This window comes from Rana temporaria, chromosome 3 (genome assembly GCF_905171775.1).
Source record: "Rana temporaria chromosome 3, aRanTem1.1, whole genome shotgun sequence".
NCBI lineage: Eukaryota > Metazoa > Chordata > Amphibia > Anura > Ranidae > Rana > Rana temporaria.
The window spans coordinates 469539736-469561886 of NC_053491.1; the positions used below are offsets into that span (position 1 = coordinate 469539736).

At 40.7% G+C, this 22151-nt stretch overlaps 2 protein-coding genes across 2 annotated transcripts; both read left to right on the forward strand.

The window, feature by feature from the left end:
* Positions 1 to 5953: 5953 nt before the first annotated feature.
* On the forward strand, positions 5954 to 8302 carry LOC120930633 (olfactory receptor-like protein HbT3). Its single transcript, XM_040341809.1, has 2 exons — positions 5954 to 6005; positions 7470 to 8302. The coding sequence occupies exons 1-2, from the start codon at positions 5954 to 5956 to the stop codon at positions 8300 to 8302; spliced, it is 885 nt and encodes a 294-aa protein (XP_040197743.1).
* Positions 8303 to 16993: 8691 nt separating this feature from the next.
* LOC120930634 (olfactory receptor 11A1-like) lies at positions 16994 to 17701 on the forward strand. Its single transcript, XM_040341810.1, has one exon. The coding sequence runs from the start codon at positions 17003 to 17005 to the stop codon at positions 17699 to 17701; it is 699 nt and encodes a 232-aa protein (XP_040197744.1). The 5' UTR covers positions 16994 to 17002.
* The last annotated feature ends 4450 nt before the right edge of the window (positions 17702 to 22151 follow it).

Sequence of the window (22151 nt, forward strand, 5' to 3'; positions counted from 1 at the left end):
CGCAGATTTTCTGGCACCAATTGAGCTATGAATAGACGCTATCTCCTCCACCACAATGTGAAGCGCTTCTCTCTCTCCCAGGTTTTTTTTCTAGTGTTTATCCAGTTTGACAGTGCGTAATGAGTATACATTATTTCTATGTCTTTAGTGTATCTCCTCATGATATAGAGCAGTGGTCTCCAAACTGCGGCCCGAGGGCCGGATACGGCCCTTTGCTTGCCTTTATCTGGCCCTTGGAGCACTATTCCTCCCTCTGATGCGAGACACTATTCTGCCATCTGACACCAACAGTAAAGCACCATTTCTCCCACTGACAGCACGAATGGGGCACCATTCCTGCCTATGATACTAACAATGGGGCACTATTCCTCCCCCTAATACCAGATGTTTAGTCCCACTGAAAATTTCCACCCCCCCCCCCCCGCTGGCCAAAGGCCCTCCAACAGTCTGAAGGACAATAAACTGGCCCTTTGTTTAGAATGTTTGGAGAACCCTGGTCTACGCCCAAGGGCCTGAACCGTGCTACAGGTGAAAGCCAGTAAACTAGTATGGCTATTTGGTTTTGTGGAAGAGGAATGTTGACAAATAACATCTCCTAGAAACTGTAAACATGGCAGATCCCCGTTCTGACAGGGGAGAACACAGAGATATTGTGTTCCTGCTAGGCAGGAACATGGACCTCTGTGTTCCCCCAGTCAGTTCATCCCCCACACAATACACAAGCACCAACTAGGGAGCACACTTAACCCTTTGATCACCCCTGGTGTTAACCCCTTCCCTGTCAGTGTCATTATCACAGTTATGCCTCGTACACACGACCAGTTTTCCCAGCAGGAAAACTGCCATGAGAGCTTTTGGCCGGGAATCCCGGCCGTGTGTATGCTCCATCGCAGTTTTTCTTGCGGGATTCCCAACGGTTTTTAAGCTGGCAGATTTCCTATGTTAAACACTGCGGTGGAGCATACACACACCTGGGTTTCCCGACCAAAGCTCTCATGGCAGTTTTCATGCCGGGAAACCCGGCCGCGTCTAGGGGGAAAAAACTACCGAGCAGGTTCTCGATTTTCCCCTCGGTTTTCCCCTTTCACCGCCGGGAAAACCGATCGTGTGTACCAGGCATAACGTGCATATTGTTAGCACTGATCACTGTAATAATGTCACTGATTTTAAAAAAAGTGTCAAAAGTGTCAGTGGTGGCAGATTTGTCCGTCGCAATGTTACAGTCCTGCTAAAAATCGCTGATCGCCGCCATTAATAGTAAAAAATAAATAAAATAAAAATGCCATAAAAATATCCCATCATTTGTAGACACTATAACTTCTGCGCAAAACAATCAATATACTCACGTTGGGATTTTTTTTTAACAAAAAATATATAGCAGAATACATATTGGCCGAAATTAATGAAGATATTTTTTTTTATATATTTTAAATTAGAACATAAAAAATATATATTTTTTCAAAATTGTCGCTCTTTTTTTGGTTATAGCGCAAAAAAATAAAAATAAAATCACAGAGGTGGTAAAATACCAACAAAATAATTTGTGAGAAAAAAAGAACATCAATATTATTTGAGTACAACATCGCACGGCCGCACAATTGACGGTTAAAATAACGCAATATCACAAAAAATGTATGGGGTAAAACACTTCAGGGACTGAAGTGGTTAATAACATTACATTTTTTATATGTAAAAAAAATGGACAGAAACAGAGAATATGCTAGATATTGATTGCTGTGCCCTTGGGTGACAATCAACACCCTAAGTAAATATAGTGCCACATCCTTAGTTAATGTTTAAAAGATATGGTAGAAAAGATGGACTTTGTAGGCACTACTTAGAAATGTAAAAAATAGATTTTTAATAATAATCTGTAAGTATAATACAATTCAAGGATGCCAATTGCATCTAATGAAATATATAAAACACTTAATAAAAAATAAATGTCAAAGTGTAAGACCAGGTGAAGAAACCACAGGTATAGGCTTAAATTGTTGTTAACACTGTCGCCAAGAGGACATGACGATTAAGGTTGATATGGCCTGAGTCGACACTGTCAGAATCTTGACATGTATGAGAGTTGCTCAAAAGTTGCTTAACAAGTTTCGCGGATCGTAGCTGCTTCCTCAGGAGCTTTAGAACTACAACATAGAAAGGGTAACAAATAAAGAAAGAAAAAATATTAAGACATATGCTAAAAACAGGTCCCACGACAGAGAATGAATTGGTATTTTGCTTGATTTGATTTTTTTTTCCTAATAAAATCAGAATTATCAATGTAACGGTCAGGGGTTAACACCGTTTATGATCTTCCATTCCACCAACCATGACAGCTTATCCAACAATCCAACAGACAGGACCCATTCCATTCCCCAGAATAAAGACGAGACACAAGCTCATGTTCTCTCTGGTTCAAACGAATGAATGGTTTAATGGTAACTCAGCCTTGTTATATACAGTTACAAGCATGCTACAGTAATCACAGGGAGAATGAAACTCTCCACCCAAAACATCACACAATGGGTGCTTAACGAGTTCCCCCCCCAATCCACATCCCAGACAGACATTCGGGCACCGAATCTAGAGGAGTTAATTACTACAGCTGACAAGTCACATTCCACATCTATTATCAACAACATTTTCACACAAAACAGTGTCATTAGCATACACAATGAAATATCTTAGGAGCAGACCTAAGATCACATCAACTAACTGTGGGATGATAGAAATTAATTTTAAATGTATATCAGGATGGTATATCACCCCGGATATTGCACATCGATTCCAAGGGGAGACTTCCAGATTCTGTTGGAGGGGTTGTATGGAACCCGGAACCATGTCACACCTATGGTGGACGTGCCCCAAAATCAATAGATATTGGCATAAAGTTGTATCAGTAATCAAGGAAATTACTGGAATTAAAATAGCAGTCGACCCGTGGGTGTGCTTGTTCCATGGGACAAACATGACTAGTAAACAATATATGAGAACTTTGCTCCCCCATATCCTGAATGCAGCAAAGAGCCTGATCCCTAAACAGTGGAAAGATCCCGAGAGCCCAACAATGAGGAATTGTCTTGGTAAAATAAATGACATGTATTATATTGAACAGCTTAAGTTTATGGGTGAGGAAGGTGAAGGGGGATTTAAAGTGAAATGGCAGGACTGGGTCGATTATAAGTCATCACAGAGTTATCTAGTTCATATGGTATAGGTTAGAAAGCGCATTTTAGAAAAAGTTGATAAGTTAAGAGACTGAGGTCCGGAGAGAAAGGGGAGGGTTTGGGTATGGGGTGGGGGCGAGGGGGGGGGGGTTTGGGTTAGTGGACTTGGGTAGGGCCACTTGGGTTTTATTACTATGTAAACTTTTGCACTTTTTGTACTTTGCCATTTAGTGGCCATATCGGCCTAATATGTCTATAAACATATAATGACATAACAAACAAAGCAAAAAATAGTAATTTCCTACCATGATGCGAACCAGGATGGAGACAGCATATGAACGCAAAATTGGTTATGTCTCCGTGTAGTGTTCTCTGAGTCGAAAAAAAAAAAAGGAGCAGACCTAATTAGCACAATGGACAACAGAATGCAATCACAGCAAGCCCCCATAACCACAGCCAGGAGGACTTAATTAGCATCTCAACAGTCTATGATACACATTGAATGAGACACTCTTTTGACCTATCGGGGTCAGAATAAACCACTTGCAACCTTTCAAGATCTCCTGCAATACATGAATTATCATTAATGTCCCATCTCATGTAATCCGAGATATCAGTTCTCAGTCATCCTATGCCCCTAGGGGACATGGGATGACCCTAGACCCAATAGTCATTGGTGAAGCTGGCACAGGAGTACCCCGCATCCTGTGCCATCCTGGGTATCACGGGCCATTCCATTACAACCAAAATAAAAAAATATATCACATATCAGTTTATTACTCTGCAGACCTTTAACATTTTTAATAAAATGGACCAACACCATTAAAACATCTTATTGATCTCCTTCATAAAATATCAAAGAGAGCATTCTTCTAATACAAATTAAAATACAGAAAATATTATAAAAAAAAGTCTCTCATGACCACAGGACTCATATACACAGTGGGAATTGAAGTCATCTTTTTTTTTTTTATTATTCCCCCGTACATATAAAGATTATATAAATACAAAATATGTGATTCAGTAATGCCAGATCTCTAGATAGCAATGAACAATTTGTGCTGTCTTGATCTGTGTTTTAATTCAAGTGTTCAAGGATTTGAAATTGGCTGTTCTTATGCAACATTACTTATTATTAATAATATTAAAATTATTCATTCTGCTGTAAAAATGTATATTCTGGAAAGTTAGCTTTCTTCAGATATTTTTTTATTTTTATTGTTTAGCTCTTAGTTGTTTAGCTTTTTTTTCTTTTAAATGTAAGAATTTCACAGAGAACAAGGACTATAGGTGGCTGCAGATGATGACAATTTCAACTAGAAATTAGTAGCATTAAAACCTATAAGAGGCTCAACACAGGTAAGCTACACTATTTGGCAAAAATACATGGACATCCAAATGTTAAAGGATAACTTCACTTTTGTAGAGAAAAAATATAGGAATAAATGATATAACATGTACAGTACATACTGTACATAGGGAATAAAAAAGTGGTTGTTGCAACTTTTTTTATGTCGCACGATATTTGTGCAGCAATTTTTCAAACGCATTTAACCACTTAAGACCCAGACCAATATGCAGGTTAAGGACCTTGCCCCTTTTTGCTGTTTCAGCACTGCGTCACTTTAACTGACAATTGCGCGGTTGTGCGATGTGGCTCCCAAACAAAATTGGCGTCCTTTTTCCCCCACAAATAGAGCTTTCTTTTGGTGGTATTTTATCCCCTCTGTGGTTTTTATTTTTTGCGCTATAAACAAAAATAGAGCGACAATTTTGAAAAAAATGCAATATTTAAAAAATTTTGCTATAATAAAAATCCCCCAAAAAATATATAAAAATTTTTTTTTTTCCTCAGTTTAGGCCGATACGTATTCTTCTACCTATTTTTGGTAAAAAAAAGATCGCAATAAGTGTTTAACGATTGGTTTGCGCAAAATGTATAGCGTTTACAAAATAGGGGATAGTTTTTATGGCATTTTTATTAATAATTTTTTTTTTTTACTACTAATGGCGGCGATTAGCGATTTTTTTCGTGACTGCGACATTATGGCGGACACATCGGACAATTTTGACACATTTTTGAGACAATTGTCATTTTCACAGCAAAAAGTGCTATAAAAATGAACTGATTACTGTGAAAATGACAATTGCAGTTTAGGAGTTAACCACTAGGGGGCACTGTAGGGGTTATGTGTGACCTCATGTGTGTTTCTAACTGTAGGGGGGCGGGGCTGGACTTGTGACGTTAGTGATCGTCATTCCCTATATCAGGAAACTGACGATCAATGACACTACCACTGTGAAGAACGGGGAAGCTGTGTTTACACTCACCTCTCCCCGTTCTTCAGCTCCTGTGACCCGATCGTGGGACACTGGCGGCGATCGGGTCCGCGTCGCTTTAACTGACAATTGCGCGGTCGTGCGATGTGGCTCCCAAACAAAATTGGCGTCCTTTTTTTCCCACAAATAGAGCTTTCTTTTGGTGGTATTTGATCCCCTCTGCGGTTTTTATTTTTTGCGCTATAAACAAAAATAGAGCAACAATTTTTGAAAAAAATTCAATATTTTTTAATTTTTGCTATAATAAATATTCCCTCAGTTTAGGCCGATACGTATTCTTCTACATATTTTTGGTAAAAAAAAGATCGCAATAAGTGTTTAACGATTGGTTTGCGCAAAATGTATAGCGTTTACAAAATAGGGGATAGTTTTATGGCATTTTTATTAATCATTTTTTTTTTTTACTACTAATGGCCGTGATTAGCGATTTTTTTCGTGACTGCGACATTATGGCGGACACATCGGACGGAGAGGTGGAGACAGTTATAGGTAACACTGAAGGTGAGCTGTAATAGGTAGGAGGAGAACCAGGAGAGAGCAAAGTCTCGATCAAGAGAGTGGAGGTTTTCGAGGTGATGGGGAAGGTCAACAGTATCAAAGGCTGCAGAGAGGTCTAGTAGTATGAGTGTGGAGTAGTGGCCATTGGTTTGAGCAGTTAGTAAATAATTAATAATTTTTAGTAGGGCAGTTTCAGTGCAGTGTAGTAAGTGAAAACCAGACTGTAATGCCACGTAACAGACGATCAGACATTCCGACAACAAAACCTTGGATAAATTTCCGACGGATGTTGGCTCAAACTTGTCTTGCATACACACGGTCACACAAATGTTGGCGGAAATTCCGAACGTCAAGAACGCGGTGATGTACAGCACTAGAAATGGGAAGTTCAATACCAGTCGTGTTAGTAGAGGTTTGGTGAGAGACGATTTGCGCTTTTCAGTCTTCGTGCTTTTCAGTCCGTTACAACGTGATGAAAGTGCTATCTCCATTACGAACGCTAGTTTTACCAGACCGAGCGCTTCCGTCTCGTACTTGAGTCAGAGCATGCGTGTAATTTTGTGCATCAGAATTGTCCACACACGATCGGAATTTACAAGAACGGATTTTGTCGGAAAATTTGAGAACCAGCTCTCAAATTTTTGTTGTTGGATATTCCGACATCAAATGTCCTCCTAATGGGTAACACCTCCTATTGGCTATTAGGCAGAGTCTCCAGCAGATGCCTGGAACAGCCAACCTATCTAATGCAGCACTGAAGACATCAATGGGAACTCAACAACAATAAATGTTGAATTTTGGTGAATATATAAAAAAAATCTAAAGGGATTTATTTTAGAAATTACTGCTAAATAGGTTTTAGGGGGTGGGAAGACTGTAAGGCCTTGTACACACGATCAGTCTAAACCGATGAAAACGGACTGAAGGACCGTTCTCATCGGTTAACCGATGAAGCTGACTGATGGTCTGATGTGCCTACACACCATCAGTTAAAAAAACTATCGAGTCCAACGCGGTGACGTAAAACACAACGACGTGCTAAAAAAAACGAAGTTTAATGCTTCCAAGCATGCGTTGACTTGATTCTGAGCATGCGCGGGTTTTGAACCGATGCTTTTGCGTACTAACCATCGGTTTTGACCGATCGGTTAGGCGTCCATCGGTTCAATTTTAAAGCCAGTTCTAAATTTTTTGACCGAAGGATAACGGACCGATGGGGCCCACACATGGTCGGTTTGGACCGATGAAACTGAACTTCAGTCCGTTTAGACTGATCGTGTGTACAGGGCCTAACGGGTGATTGGCGTTTCTGAAGATGGGCTTTAATGCGATCATATTTCTTTCTGTGCAGATACAGAATATTGATCATGAAGGAGAAAAATGGCACAGCGATTATACATTTTTTTCTTTTGGGATTTCAAGACATTGATGGATTCAAGATTGTTCTCTTTTTTTTTATTCTCATAGCTTATACTGCTGCACTTTTTATTGATGGAGTGATTATCGTAGCAGTCTCAACCAGAAAATTTGCTGCCTCCCCCATGTACCTTTTTATCAAGAACTTCTTGTGTTCAGAAATGTTGTTAGTGACCCTTGTTGTTCCCAACATGTTACGGGTCATATGGCTGAATGGAGCCACCATCTCTATCCCTTGCTGCATCGCTCAAAGTTACCTCTATTGTGCCTCAGGTAGCACAGAAAGCTATCTTCTTTCAGCGATGGCCTATGACCGGTACTTGGCCATATGCAAGCCTTTGCTCTATAACAAAATTATGAGCCAGAATCTTCAACATTCTCTGGTAATCTTTTGCTGGGTGCTTGGCTTCATGTCCACATTGATAACAATGGGTTTTGTGACCCAACTAAAATTCTGTGGACCCAACATCATTGACCATTACTTCTGTGATCTGGCTCCCTTTGTTGACCTTGCTTGCTCAGACACTTCATCTTTTGAGATGGAAATATTAATCCTCTCATTTCCTATCATGGTCATACCATTTATTTTGGTTTTGGTGAGCTACAGTTGTGTTGTAATTACCATTCTACGCATGTCTTCTATCACCGGGAGGAAGAAAGCCTTCTCAACCTGTAGCTCTCACCTCTCCGTAGTGACCATTTATTTTGGGTCCCTAATAATAATTTATCTGATTCCATCAAGCTCACAAACTCTTAACAAGATAGTATCAGTTCTTTACACAGTGGTAACCCCCTTGTTTAATCCCTTTATATATACTATAAGAAATAAGGAAATCCGAGCTGTTATACGTAAGTGGAATAATTACCTCACAGCAAATACCTAACAAGAGTTAAATAAAAAGAAAGACTGATAACACTGCCGGTTTTAGACTTTTTAACCAGTGACTATTTAAGTGTAAAATTATTTCGACTTTTACCGTGTACACACAATCGGATTTCTGATGGAATAAAATCCGATGGAATTTTTAGGCGGAATTCCGATGAAGCTGACTTTCATCAGTCATGCATACACACTATTAGGTAGATTCAGGTAGCAGAGCCTATAGTTACGGCGGCGTAGCTTAGCGTGTTTAGGCTACGCCGCCGTAAGTAAGCTAGGCAAGTACATGATTCTCAATGTACTTGCCTGCTAAGTTACGACGGCGTAGCCTAAATCAGCGGGCGTAAGCGCGCCTAATTCTAATGAGGGGGGCATGTTTTATGTAAATGTGTGGTGACCCGACGTGATTGACGTTTTTTACGAACGGCGCATGCGCCGTCTGTGTACATATCCCAGTGTGCATTGCTCCAAAGTACGCCGCAAGGACGTATTGGTTTTGACGTGAACGTAAATTACGTCCAGCCCCATTCACAGACGACTTACGCAAACGACGTAAAATTTTCAAATTTCAACGCGGGAACGACGGCCATACTTAACATTGACTAGGCCACCTAGGGGGCAGCTTTATCTTTACGCCGGCGTACCTCTTACAGAAGTGGCGTATCTTTACTGCGACGGGCGCACATACGTTCGTGAATCGGCGTATCTAGTCATTTACATATTCTACGCTGAACTCAACGGAAGCGACACCTAGCGGAAAAATTGCACCCTAAGATACAACGGCGTAGGAGACTTACGCAGCTCGTATCTTAGCCTAATTTAAGCGTATTTGGTTTCCAAAATAGGCTTAAATTTACGACGGCGCAGATTCAGCGTTACGACGGCGTATCTACTGATACGCCGGCGTAACTCTCTCTGAATCTGGCTATATCAGACTAAATTCCGGCCGTCCAAAACGCTGTGACGTAAAACACTACAACAAGGTAAAAAAAACAAAGTTCAAAGCTTCTGAGCATGCGTTGACTTGATTCTGAGCAAGACGAACAGAATTTACTATCGTTTTTTTTTTTTTCATCTGAAAAATGTATAACATGTTCTATTTTTTTACACCGATGGAAAAAAGTCAGATGGGGCCCACACACGATCGTTTTTCCAATGGAAAAAGTCCATCTGACTTTTTTCATCTGAAAAAACGATCGTGTGTACACGGCATTAGAGTCATAAAGATAATATACATTTTTATTCCATTGACGTTGAGTTTATTAAATGTTTATTAAAATTTAAACAAAAATAATGTATGTATGGGTTTTCTTTTTATTTAAGAATCATACTTATCTAGGGGGATGCAGCATCAGCCTGATGCTGCATCTGTCCCTCTGGCTCCTCTGAAAAACCACCAATCACTCGGTTCTCACAGCTCCCTGAGCAGAGAGCTGGTGACTGTCAGTCACTAGCTGTCTGCTCTGCCCCCCCCCATGCTTACTGGAGTGCTGGACTGTGGAGGGGGTGGGAGCTTTCGAGTCAGGCTCTCAACGGCTCGCTGATAGCCTGTGTCGGGTGCTGGCCCAGGCATGTGGGTGGTTCCTGACCATATGGTCACGATCCTTTCCGAGCCTGGATCATAGACATAGACCAATATACAAGAGAGCAATGCATCAATGCAGTCTCATCAGTGCCCATCAAATGCAGCCTACCAGTGCCCATTAGTGCCCATCAGCCTACAAGTGCCCATCAATACTGCCTTACCAGTGCCCATCAAATGCAGCTACATAGTGCCGAACAATGAAACCTACCAGTGTCCAGCAATGCAGCTTCCGGTGCCCATCACTGCAGCCTACCAGTGTCCACCAATGCAGCCTACAAATGCCTCTCAATGCAGCCTACCAGTTCACCACTAATGCAGCCTACCAGTGACCATCAATATGGTCATTTATGTATTGACCTTTTATGTATCAGACATTCCAGGGGAAAATGAGCACTTTGCATTTGTACCTCATTCCTCACCACCCTCCTCTCCAAGGCCACAATTAAAGTGTCATTGTTATTCATCAAGACCATGGGTCTCCAAACTGTGGCCCCAGGGCCAGATGTGGCCCTTTGCCAGCCTTTATGCGGCCCTTGGGGCACTATTCCTCCAACTGATATGAGGTACTATTCCTTCCACTGATACCAACGAGGGGGCACCATTTCTTCTACTGATATCAATGATGGGATACTATTGCTCCTACTGCTATTAACCACAAACCCTGAGGCCACATTTATTCTCACTGGTCCTGGGCCCGGGACATTTTCTGCCCCCACTGGCCACAATCCCTCCTAAAGTCTGCAGGATAATAAAGTGGCCCTTTGATTGAAAAGTTTGGAGACCCCTGATCTAGACAGAAGAAATCTCAAACATTGTACGGGATTTTAAGGGCACCCAACTTAACACAATATGATAACAACTTTAACGTTTATTTATACAAAAAGATTAAAAACAGAGACAGTTTATACAATACAACATAATTCTAAAATGAGATCTTAAAATTATGGTTATAATAAATAGGTGTCCAATATATTGGAGGAGCAGGTTCTTCTCTTTTCTCCAGGTGAGATGGGTGACTTTTTCCACACCTTTTCCGCTCATCCAGTCTTCATCTTATTGATGTGGCGGCCTGGGAGGGTCTGTGTGGTTTGGCGCCTTCCTCCGACGCCTTTGCGGTGCCAATCTGTGTCACCGCGCTTTACTGGAAGTGACATCACAGGGATGCGGGCTAGAGGCTTCGGTCTCCAATATCCTGCAGTGACAGCTGTATGTGCAGAACTTGAACTCTGATTGGTCAGCAATATTCATATAACTGCTGTATTCCCTCTATATGAATGGACCTGGCGATGCTAGCATTTGCACCATGGACCTTTCAGCAGACCTGCTGTTGGAGGAACACTGGTAAGCTGGTTGCTACATGAGATTTTGGCAATACCTTCGTAGCGCTACCCTCATAGGAGCTGCTGGTGAATATGGGTATCTCCCACCCTGCACAGCCAGGCACACACATTTTACACACACTCTGGAGACAGGAATCAGTCCTTGCAGCTTAGATTTTTATATTTTTTTTAGGGGGATTGAACTTGGATGGGGATAAGGTTACTATGGGATGCCCACTTGATCAACAAGGAATTCTTCAGAGACACAACTTTTAAATCCAATATACAGTACAGTATATGTATGCACTTCTCCTCTTCTACCTGCACACTCTTGCTTGTAGAACTACATCTCCCAGGACCAGCTAACACTGACAAGATGAACACAGACTCAGTCAGATCCAGAGTGAATGCCCTTTACAGGCAGGGACCGCGTGCCCCTTTAGTAGTGTAGCAGAAAACAGGTCTGATGCCGCGTACACATGACCATTTTTCGCGATGTGAATTTTTTTTTTTTTTATGTCATTAAAAACGATCGTGTGTGGGCTTCAGAGCATTTTTCGCACCGTTAAAAATGGGCATTACAAATTTAGAACATGCTCTAAAATTTTGCGTAGTTTTTAACGTTGTCGTTTTTAAGGTTGTAAAAAATGGTCGTGTGTGGGCTTTAACGACGTGAAAATAACGCGCATGCTCAGAAGCAAGCTATGAGACGGGAGCGTTCGTTTTGGTAAAACTAGCATTCGTAATGGAGATAGCACATTCATCATGCTGTAACAGACTGAAAAGCGCGAATCGTCTCTCAACAAACTTTTACTAACACAAAATCAGCAAAAGCAGCCCCAAGGGTGGCGCCATCCGAATAGTACTTCCCCCAAAATACACTAATTCATATAACCAAAATACACTAATCCAAAGTAAAAACATTTGTTTTTACTCCGTCAGTATCACCAGCAAAGCAGCTTTTAGTATTATCACATTATAAAGAAGAAGAGAATGTGTGCTGCTTTTCTTGATTTCAGAACTTGCCGCGTCACGAATGTGCTCTTTCAAATACGAACGCTAGTTTTACCAGACAGAATGCTTCCAGCTGGTCCTTGCTTCTGAGCATGCTCGTTTGTACTTTGTACAAAAGTCCGTTTGCTTGCTGTACACACGGTCGGACTAGGCACCATCGGACTCTTGTTGACGTAAAGTTTGTCCGTTTGCAGAGCGAACTTCTTTCCGATGAAAACCGAAAAAGTTTGTCCGATGGAGCGTACACACGGTTGGATTATTTTGAAAACTTGCTCATTTTGAAGTTTGTTGGCAAAAAGTTCGACCGTGTGTATGGGCCTTTATAAACACTTGATGGTCAGATTTGGGTTCTAGGTCATCTTGTTTCATTTTTTTGTATTTATTTTTTTGCTATCCTAGTCCACCGTTGTATTTTTATTGACTTGGCAAAAGAAAATAAAGAGAACGCTTGTGGTAAAACCAGTAGGAATACATCCCCAATGAAATTACACAAATGTAATCCTATTGGAATAACAATTTCACAGCCTCTAATCAACACAACAATTATGACCATTGGGAAAATAATTCCTTGTGTATTTTTTTATTTAATCCAGCTTCCACATAAATAGCGGAGATTCCTTGCAGCTAGAAGATAGAAGTCTTGATACTTATAAACAATGTTCTGTGTTCAGTTTTATATTTGAAAGGACTTTTTACAGTCACTATTGTCCACTGTATTATGCCAGTTTTCCTAATCTAACTTCTATTGGCCTGTTTTCAAATGAAAGGATTTAAGAATTTAAATTGTTTTCTCACACATATGGAATGCATGGGCTATGTCTTTGTAAACCAACTTATTTGAATGTTTATATAATGAAATGAATCTTCCTAAACTTTGTACTGTACTATATTTTTTTAACCTGCTGTTTCATTATTTTGTATCGTTTAGTTGAGATTTAGAGGCTGCGTTTTGTACAATTATTCCTTAAATGAGTCCCCATCTTATACACGCCTGTACAAGATTACCTGGGAAATGTTCTAGTATTAAGCTGCATGGTTCAACGTAGGCCTTGCAGTATTGATCTGGAAGACTATTGTCCAGGTGAATATACAGTAAGCATTAGTTGTAATTATAGTTATGGAATATTTTATCAAATTAGAAAAACAACATTGGGAGATCTTTCAAATGCTAAATAAAAAATATTGCCCCTGTCATGGGACAACACTAAGGCCGCGTACACACGATCGGTCAAAACGGACTGAAGGACCTTTTCATCGGTCCAAACCGATCGTGTGTGGGCCCCATCGGTCAATTAACCTTCGGTCAAAAAATTTAGAACTTGCTTTAAAATTGAACCGATGGACTGGTAACCGATAGGTCAAAACCGATCGTTAGTATGGAAAACCATCGGTCAAAAACCTGCGCATGCTCAAAATCAAGTCGACGCATGCTTGGAAGCATTAAACTTCGTTTTTTCAGCACGTCGTTGTATTTTACATCACCGCGTTCTGACACAATCGTTTTTTAACCTATGGTGTGTAAGCACATCAGACCATCAATCAGCTTCATCGGTTAACCAATGAGAACGGCTAACTTTCTAAGCTTTCTAAAAAATTTCTATAGAACGAATTAACATTTACTTTTTAGCCAAAAAAAAAAAATGAACATTTATGCCTAGTACACGCGTGCGGGATTTCCGACGGAAAAAGGTCCTTTAGAAATCCCGACGGGAAAGGCGAGAACCTGCTAGGTAACTTTTCCCCCTATACACGGCTGTTTTTTCTCGTCAGGAAAACTACGATGAGAGCTATGGTCGGGAATCCCGACCGTGTGTATGCTCGAGCGCAGTTTTTCCCATAGGAAAACTGCCAAAAACTGCCGGGAAAAAGTCTGCTGGTTCTCTTTTTTTTGTCCGGTGTTTTTTCCGTCAGAAAAACTGCGAGAGAGCATACACAGGGCTGGGATTCCCGGTCAAAAGCTCTCCTCGCAGTTTTCACATCGGGAAAACCAGTCGCCTATATTTAGCATTTGTTTCATGTACTGTGTCACAATACACTAATAGTTTGGTGCACTGTGAAGCACCTCACTGATCGCTATAAAAATGCCAATGTCCCAAAAATGTGTCAAAAGTGTCCGCCATAATGTTGTAGTACCGAAAAAAAGATCTGTTCATAGCGTCTACAAAATAGGCGATATTTTTATGGCATTTTTATTAATATTTTTTTTATACTAGTAATGGCGGCAATCTGTGATTATTATTGGGACTGCGACATTATGGCCGACACATCGGACACTTTTGACGCATTTTTGGGACCATTGTCATTTGTGCAGCGATCAGTGCTATAAAAATGCACTGATTACTGTGTAAATGACACTGGCAGGGAAGGGGTTAAACACTAGGGGGTGATCAAGGGGTTAAGTGTGTCCTAGGGAGTGGTTCTAAGTTGGGGGGGGGTGGGCTACCACTGACATGTTTACATAGGCATCTCCCCGTTCTGCCCCTCCACACCGAAGTCACAGGCCACCGGCAAACATCGAGTTTGCGGGACCCGCGAGCACACTTCCGAGGCGCGCGCCTGCTAGGCTGCAAATTCAAAGGGACTTACATGTACGCCCAATTGTCTGCCCGTGCCATTCTGCCGACGTATATCGGCGTGCAGCGGTCGGGAAGCGGTTAAAACCAGTTTACCATTTCTCTGAGATAAAACCTTGTAAGTGACAATTTTTACTGTAATTTCAATTATCAAATTGTTGTAAGTTTTATTTTTAACAAGAAAGTAAGTTTAAATTTTATTTGGAATTAATTAGGTATGAATCTCTGTAGACCTAATCCAGCCCTTTTTAAAATGTTATTCTGCTCAGTTTGGCCCACTGATTCATTTGAGCTTGGTCAATAGTTTTCCAATTGTACTGTAGCAACATCTTTAATAGACATGTGCATTAGTTTTAATCCGAATGCATTTTCGTCCGAATTTCGGGTATTTTCGTTATCGTTTTAACAAACGAAAACGAATGTGCAGAATCCGAAATCCGAAAGATCCGACATAAAAAAATGCTTTATTTTCGTTTTTGTTGCTACAACAGTTTGATATAGATAGGAGATTCAACATGACGCTGACAATAGCAATCTGTGTCTATCGAACCTGTGGTCGAATGTGCCTAACCTTAACTCTATTAGTCCAAGATTATTCTACATAGAGAGGAAAGATTCGACATAGAGAGAAACGATTTGACATTATAGAGACAGTGTTGGGGTAGATTCAGAGAGAAGATATGACGGCCTATCTCCAGATACGCCGTCGTATCTCTGAGTGTGCGGGGTCGTATCTATGCGCCTGATTCATAGAATCAGTTACGCATAGATTTCCCTAAGATCCGACCGGCGTAAGTGTCTTACACCGTCGTATCTTAGGCTGCATATTTACGCTGGCTGCTAGGTGGCGCTTCCATAGATTTACGCGAGGAATATGCAAATGAGCTAGATACGCCGATTCAGAAACGTACGTACGGGCGGCGCATTTTTTTACGTTGTTTATGTTAGGCTTTTTTCGGCGTATAGTTACCCCTGCTATATGAGGCGTATCCTATGTTAAGTATGGCCGTCATTCCCGCGTCGAGTTTTGAACATTTTCCGTCGTTTGTGTAAGTCGTTCGCGAATAGGGCTGGACGTAATTTACGTTCACGTCGAAAGCAATGATGATTGCATGCGCCGTTCATAAAAACTTCAAATACGCGGAGTCACAGTTAATATGCGTAAAACACGCCCACATCATCCACATTTGAATTAGGCGGGCTTACGCCGACACAGATACGTTACGCCGCCGTAACTTAGGGCGCAAGTTGTTTCTGAATACAGAACTTGCGCCCTAAATTACGGCGGCGTAACGTATCTGAGATACGTTACGCCGGGCGGATAGATAGACCATTCTATCTGAATCTAGTCCAGTGTTGGGGTAGACCATTCGACATGAATGACGAAGATTCGACGAAGCAGCGAAAAACATTCAATCGTTGAATCTGTCATTGAAGACTTATGGTGTCTGTCGTAAGTTCTAAGAACATTCGACAAGCAGCCAAACTGTACGACGCCCCAATCGTACATTTCCGGTCAAATGCTCGGCCCATAGGCTATAGAAGAATTCGAATGTTGATTGACTAGTAATAATAATTAATAAATATAATTATTACTAGTGTCATACAACATTAGAATTCTACTATAGCTTGTAGGCGGAACATTTGACCGGAAATGTACAATTGCGGCGTCGTACAGTTTAGCTGCTCCGTCGAATCTTCTTAGAACATTCGACAGACACCATAAGCCTTCAATGACATATTTAACCTTAATTAATTCAGATTTTTAGACTATTTCATTTTTTTTTTTTTTTACGAAAAAAATAAATAAATAAATTCGGGAGTAACTAAATAAATTTATTTTTCGGACAAAAACGAAATTCCGAAACGAAATATTTCAGTGTGAACATGTCTAATTTTTACTAATACTATAAACAAAATGACAATGTATTCTAAAATGTGATTTCTGATTCTGTAATCACAGAAAGCCAATCATGAGTGAACAGAATGGTACAGAAATAACAGAATTTCTCCTTTTGGGTTTTCAAGACATGGGTAGATTAATGGTTGTTGTCTTCATTTTTATACTTGTAGCTTATACTTCTGCACTTTTTATTGATGTTTTGATTATCATATTGCTCTCAACCAGAACAATTCTTACCTCCCCCATGTACTTTTTTCTCAAACATTTCTTGTTTTCGGAAATGTTGGTGGGAACTCTGATTGTCCCCAATATGCTAAAGATCATATGGCTGAACGGAGCCTTCATATCCATTCCTGGTTGTATTGCTCAGAGTTATCTCTACTGTGCATCGGGTAGTACGGAATGCTATCTTCTTGCAGCGATGGCCTATGACCGGTACTTGGCCATATGTAAGCCTTTGCTCTATAACAAAATCATGAGCCAGAAACTTCAATATTCCCTGGTAATCTTTTGCTGGATGCTTGGCTTTACATCAACATTGATAACAATGAGTCTTCTAACTCAGCTTCAATTCTGTGGACCCAACATCATTGACCATTACTTCTGTGATCTGGCTCCATTTGTTGACCTTGCTTGCTCAGACACTTCAGTTCTTGAGATGGAAATATTCATCCTCTCATTCCCTATCATGGTCATACCATTTATATTGATTTTAGTGAGCTACAGTTGTGTTGTCATAGCCATTCTACACATGTCCTCTATTACCGGGAGGAAGAAAGCCTTCTCAACCTGTAGCTCTCACCTCTCCGTAGTTATTATGTTTTATGGGTCCTTAATAATAATTTATCTGGTTCCATCAAGCTCACAAACCCTTAACAAGATGATATCGGTAGTTTACACGGTGGTGACCCCCTTATTTAATCCCTTTATATATAGTATAAGAAATAAGGATATTCGGGCTGTTATACATGACTTATTTACTCTGCAACCAATACATAACAAGAATTAAAAAACAAAAAGATTGATAACACTATCTGTTTTGGATTTCTGTTTTTTTTTTTACCAGTGACTGCCAAGCATAAAATGATTTGGACTTTTGATAACATATTCCATTAAGAAAGGGGGGGGGGTGGTATATCCTCAATAGATATGGCACCTCATCCTAAAACATAATAGAAAAAGTGAAAGAGGAAATGGGGATTATTGTGGTGCCCGACGACAGAGACAATTGCGTTTCAATTTATTTTTATTTTTATTACATCAATATTATAAACATACAATATATTCACAAATCAATAAAGTCAATAATGAAAAAATGAGCACATAGTATCTAGTACTGGCCAGAATGTTAACGGCCTGTTGAAATTCCAGGTTAGATGTTCCCTACATGTTTCGCCAAGACATTGGCTTCTTCAGGGGAAATAAACGTGACTAATATAGTACATAGGTATTTGAATTCCCTTTCAAATTTGTCTGTTAGTGAACGTAATGGATACAAATTCATCCGAAGTTACGAATTATCCAAAATGACGATTTCCGTATCGAAATGAATAGAACGTAACAAATTAATAATAATAAATAAGAATAAAAAACTTTGATCGCCCCCTAGTGTTAACACATTTACACAGTAATCTTTGCATTGTTAACTACATGCTGACCAGCCGCCGCAGTTCTACGGCGGCAGGTTGGTTCTCCTGCGTGAGAGCCCGTAGCTCTACGTCGCCTCGCGAAGCGGCCACTAGGGGCACGCACGCGCCGCTGGAGGCGTGCGCGCCCCCCGCTCGCTCCTGACTCCCGCGGTCGAGATCACCGCCGGGCACCCGCGATCGCTCGTTACAGAGCGAGAACCGGGAGCTGTGTGTGTAAACACACAGCTCCCGGTCCTGTCAGGGGAGAAATGCCTGATTGTCTGTCTCATACAATGTATGAACAGCGATCAGTCATTTCCCCAAGTCAGTTCCACCCCCCTTTAGTTAGAAGACACCCAGGGAACATACTTAACCCCTTCCCCGCCCCCTAGTGTTTTACCCCTTCCCTGCCAGTGGCATTTTTATAGTAATCCAATGCATTTTTATAGCACTGATCGCTATAAAAATGCCAATGTCCCAAAAATGTGTCAAAAGTGTCAAAAGTGTCCGCCATAATGTCATAGTACCAAAAAAAAAATTGCTGATCGCTGCTATTACTAGTAAAAAAAAAATATTAATAAAAATGCCATAAAAATACCCCCTATTTTGTAAACGCTATAACTTTTGCACAAACCAATCAATAAACGTTTATTGCGTTTTTTTTTTTACGAAAAATATGTAGAAGAATACGTATCGGCCTAAACTGAGGAAAAAAATCGTTTTTTTAATATATTTTTGGGGGATATTTATTATGGTAAAAAGTAAAACATATTAATTTTTTTCAAAAGCGTCGCTCTATTTTTGTTGATAGCGCAAAAACTAAAAACCGCAGAGGTGATCAAATACCACCAAAAGAAAGCTCTATTTGTGGGAAAAAAAGGACGCCAATTTTGTTTGGGAGCCACGTCGCACGGCCGCGCAATTGTCAGTTAAAGCGACGCAGTGCCGAATCGCAAAAAGTGCTCTGGTCTGCTCAGCAATATGGTTCGGGGGTTAAGTGGTTAAGAAAGGGGGGGGGGTTGGTATGTCCTCAATAGATATGGAACCTCCTCCCAAAATGTAATAGAACAAGGGAAAGAGGAAATGGGGATTATTGGGGTGCCTGAAGACAGAAACAATTGTGTTTCAATATTTTTTTTTATTATTACATCAATATTATAAACATACAATATATTCACAAATCAATAAAGTCAATAATAAAAAAACGAGCACATAGTATCTAGTACTGGCCAGAATGTTAACGGCCTGTTGAAATTTCAGGTCAGATGTTCCCTACATGTTTCACCAAGACATTGGCTTCTTCAGGGGAAATAAACGTGACCAATATAGTACAAGTGGCTCTGATGAAAAATAAGAAATACATCATAATAACCACTTAAGGACCGCCGCACGACTATATACATCGACAGAATGGCACGGCTGGGCACAGGGACGTATATATACGTCCTCTTTAAGAGCCCAGCCGTGGGCCGTGGAAACCCACGGACCCGATCGCCGTGGGTGTCCCGCAATCGGGTCACAGGAGCTGAAGAACGGGGAGAGGTGAGTTTAAACACACCTTCCCCGTTCTTCTCTGTGGCAGTGTCATTGATCGTCTGTTCCCTGATATAGGGAACAATGATAACTGACATCACACGTCCAGCCCCGCACCCCTACAGTCAGAAACACACACAAGGTCACACTTAACCCCTACAGCGCCCCCTAGTGGTTAACCCCTTCACTACCACTGTAATTTTCACAGTAACCAGTGAATTTTTATAGCACTTTTCGCTGTGAAAATGACAATGGTCCCAAAAATGTGTCAAAAGTGTCCGATGTGTCCGCCATAATGTCGCAGTCGCGAAAAAAATCACTGATCGCCGCCATTAGTAGTTAAAAAAAATTATTAATAAAAATGCCATAAAACTATCCCCTATTCGATAAACGCTTATTGTGTTTTTTTTTTACCAAAAATATGTAGAAGAATACGTATCGGCCTAAACTGAGGAAAACATTTATTTTATATCTTTTTTGGGCATATTTATTATAGCAAAAAGTAAAAAATATAGATTTTTTTTCGAAATTGTCGCTCTATTTTTGTTTATAGTGCAAAAAATAAAAACCGCAGAGGTGATCCAATACCACCAATAGAACACTCTATTTGTGGGAAAAAAAGTACGCCAATTTTGTTTGGGAGCCACGTCGCACGACCGCGCAATTGTCAGGTAAAGCGACGCAGTGCCGAATCGCAAAAATGGGCAAGGTCCTTAACCTGCATAATGGTCCGGGTCTTAACCGGTTAAACACAATTAGCAATCACATGATGATTCAATGATGTAGTTAAAAAATAAAAAAAATTAAACGCAATTGTTTCTGTCGTCAGGCACCGCAATAATCCCCATTTCCTCTGTCCCTTTTTTTATAAAGTATTCCATTAGCATTGAGTTGCTATTCACGTTGATTGTAATACATGGAACTTTTAAAAACATGAAATTACATGTTTTCTGGAGATTTAATTTTTTATTTTATTTTTTTTTATCAAAAATGTTGTTTACTTTAAATGCATCTGTTTTCTTTTATACACTTTTATGGAATCTTAAACAGACATAGAGAGACCATTTTTTATTTCTTGACAGCGTCCCTTCTATGAATTAAAAACCTCAACATTAAAGGTCATGTGAACTAACCAATAAATGAGCTATGCCCATATATCATGTAACATCTAGAATAATTTTTGCGACATCAGAGCCTTACAACACCTTAGACTTTTGAAGTATGCAAATACGGATTTTTATTTTAAGCTTAAACAATACTTTTATTATCTTAACTTATTTTGGAACTGTCTTAATTTATTAGTATTTTATAATGTGTTTTCAATAAAAATAATTCAGGAATTCGTTGTGAAAATTGACATTATCTCAGGTCACACTTGATATTGATATGATGATTTCCAAAAATTAAGAGTAAAGAGTGATATAGTAACATATAGTTACATGGGCCCAGATTCACGTAGAGCGGCGCATATTTGGTTCGTCGTAACGCATGTCATTTACGTTACGGCGGCTCAATTTTGTGACGTAAGTGCCGTATCCACAGAGTATTTGCGCCCAAATTTGCGCCAGCGTAACGTAAATTCCGAGGCGTAAGGCGGGGTAATTGAAAGTGGGAAGGAAGTGGGCGTGCTCCATTGAAATGAGCCGTGGCCCCATGCAAATGAAGGGCCGGCCGTACTGCGCATGCGCGCATGAATATGCACCTCACTGGGCATGCTCAGAACTCGGCCCGGCGCAATCAGTGAGATAGGAAATAGGCCAAGCATACTTAGTGAGATACGCCCTGTGCTTAAATAGCCCCAGACAGACGCCTTTCCATTGCAAAAGTACATCCATGTGTTCCCTTACCTAAAGCAAGGTGCTTTTGTTCTGTTGTCTGTTGGTGTTTGTTGGTTAGTGTAGTAGTGTTAGGCCCCGTACACACGACCAAACATGTATGCTGAAACTGGTCCGCGGGCCAGTTTCAGCAGACATGTTTGGTCGTGTGTGGGCGCGAGCGGGCCGAATTCCAGCAAACATTTGCCCGCCGGGCCTTTTCCCAGCGGACAAATATTCCTGGACGTGTTTTAAAACCGTCCGCTGGAATCCTGCCCGCTCGGACATGTACGGTCGTCAGTACAGACCTACCGTACATGTCCAGGCGCCCGCCGTCCCTCGCATGCGTTGAATGACTTTGACGCATGCGTGGAAGCCTTTAAATGGCAGGCCCGCCCACGTCTCCGCGTCATCGTCGCGGCGACGACGTGGACACGCCCCGCGTATTGTTTACGCGCGGACTTCTGTACGATGGTGTGTACAA

Excerpts from the sequence above, each read along its gene's own strand:
- LOC120930633 (XM_040341809.1), top strand. The coding sequence starts at position 5,954 with ATGGCGGACACATCGGACGGAGAGGTGGAGACAGTTATAGGTAACACT. Across the intron at positions 6,006-7,469 it reads AGTTATAGGTAACACTGAAG|CTTATACTGCTGCACTTTTT; the intron begins GTGAGCTGTAAT and ends TTATTCTCATAG.
- LOC120930634 (XM_040341810.1), top strand. The coding sequence starts at position 17,003 with ATGCTAAAGATCATATGGCTGAACGGAGCCTTCATATCCATTCCTGGT.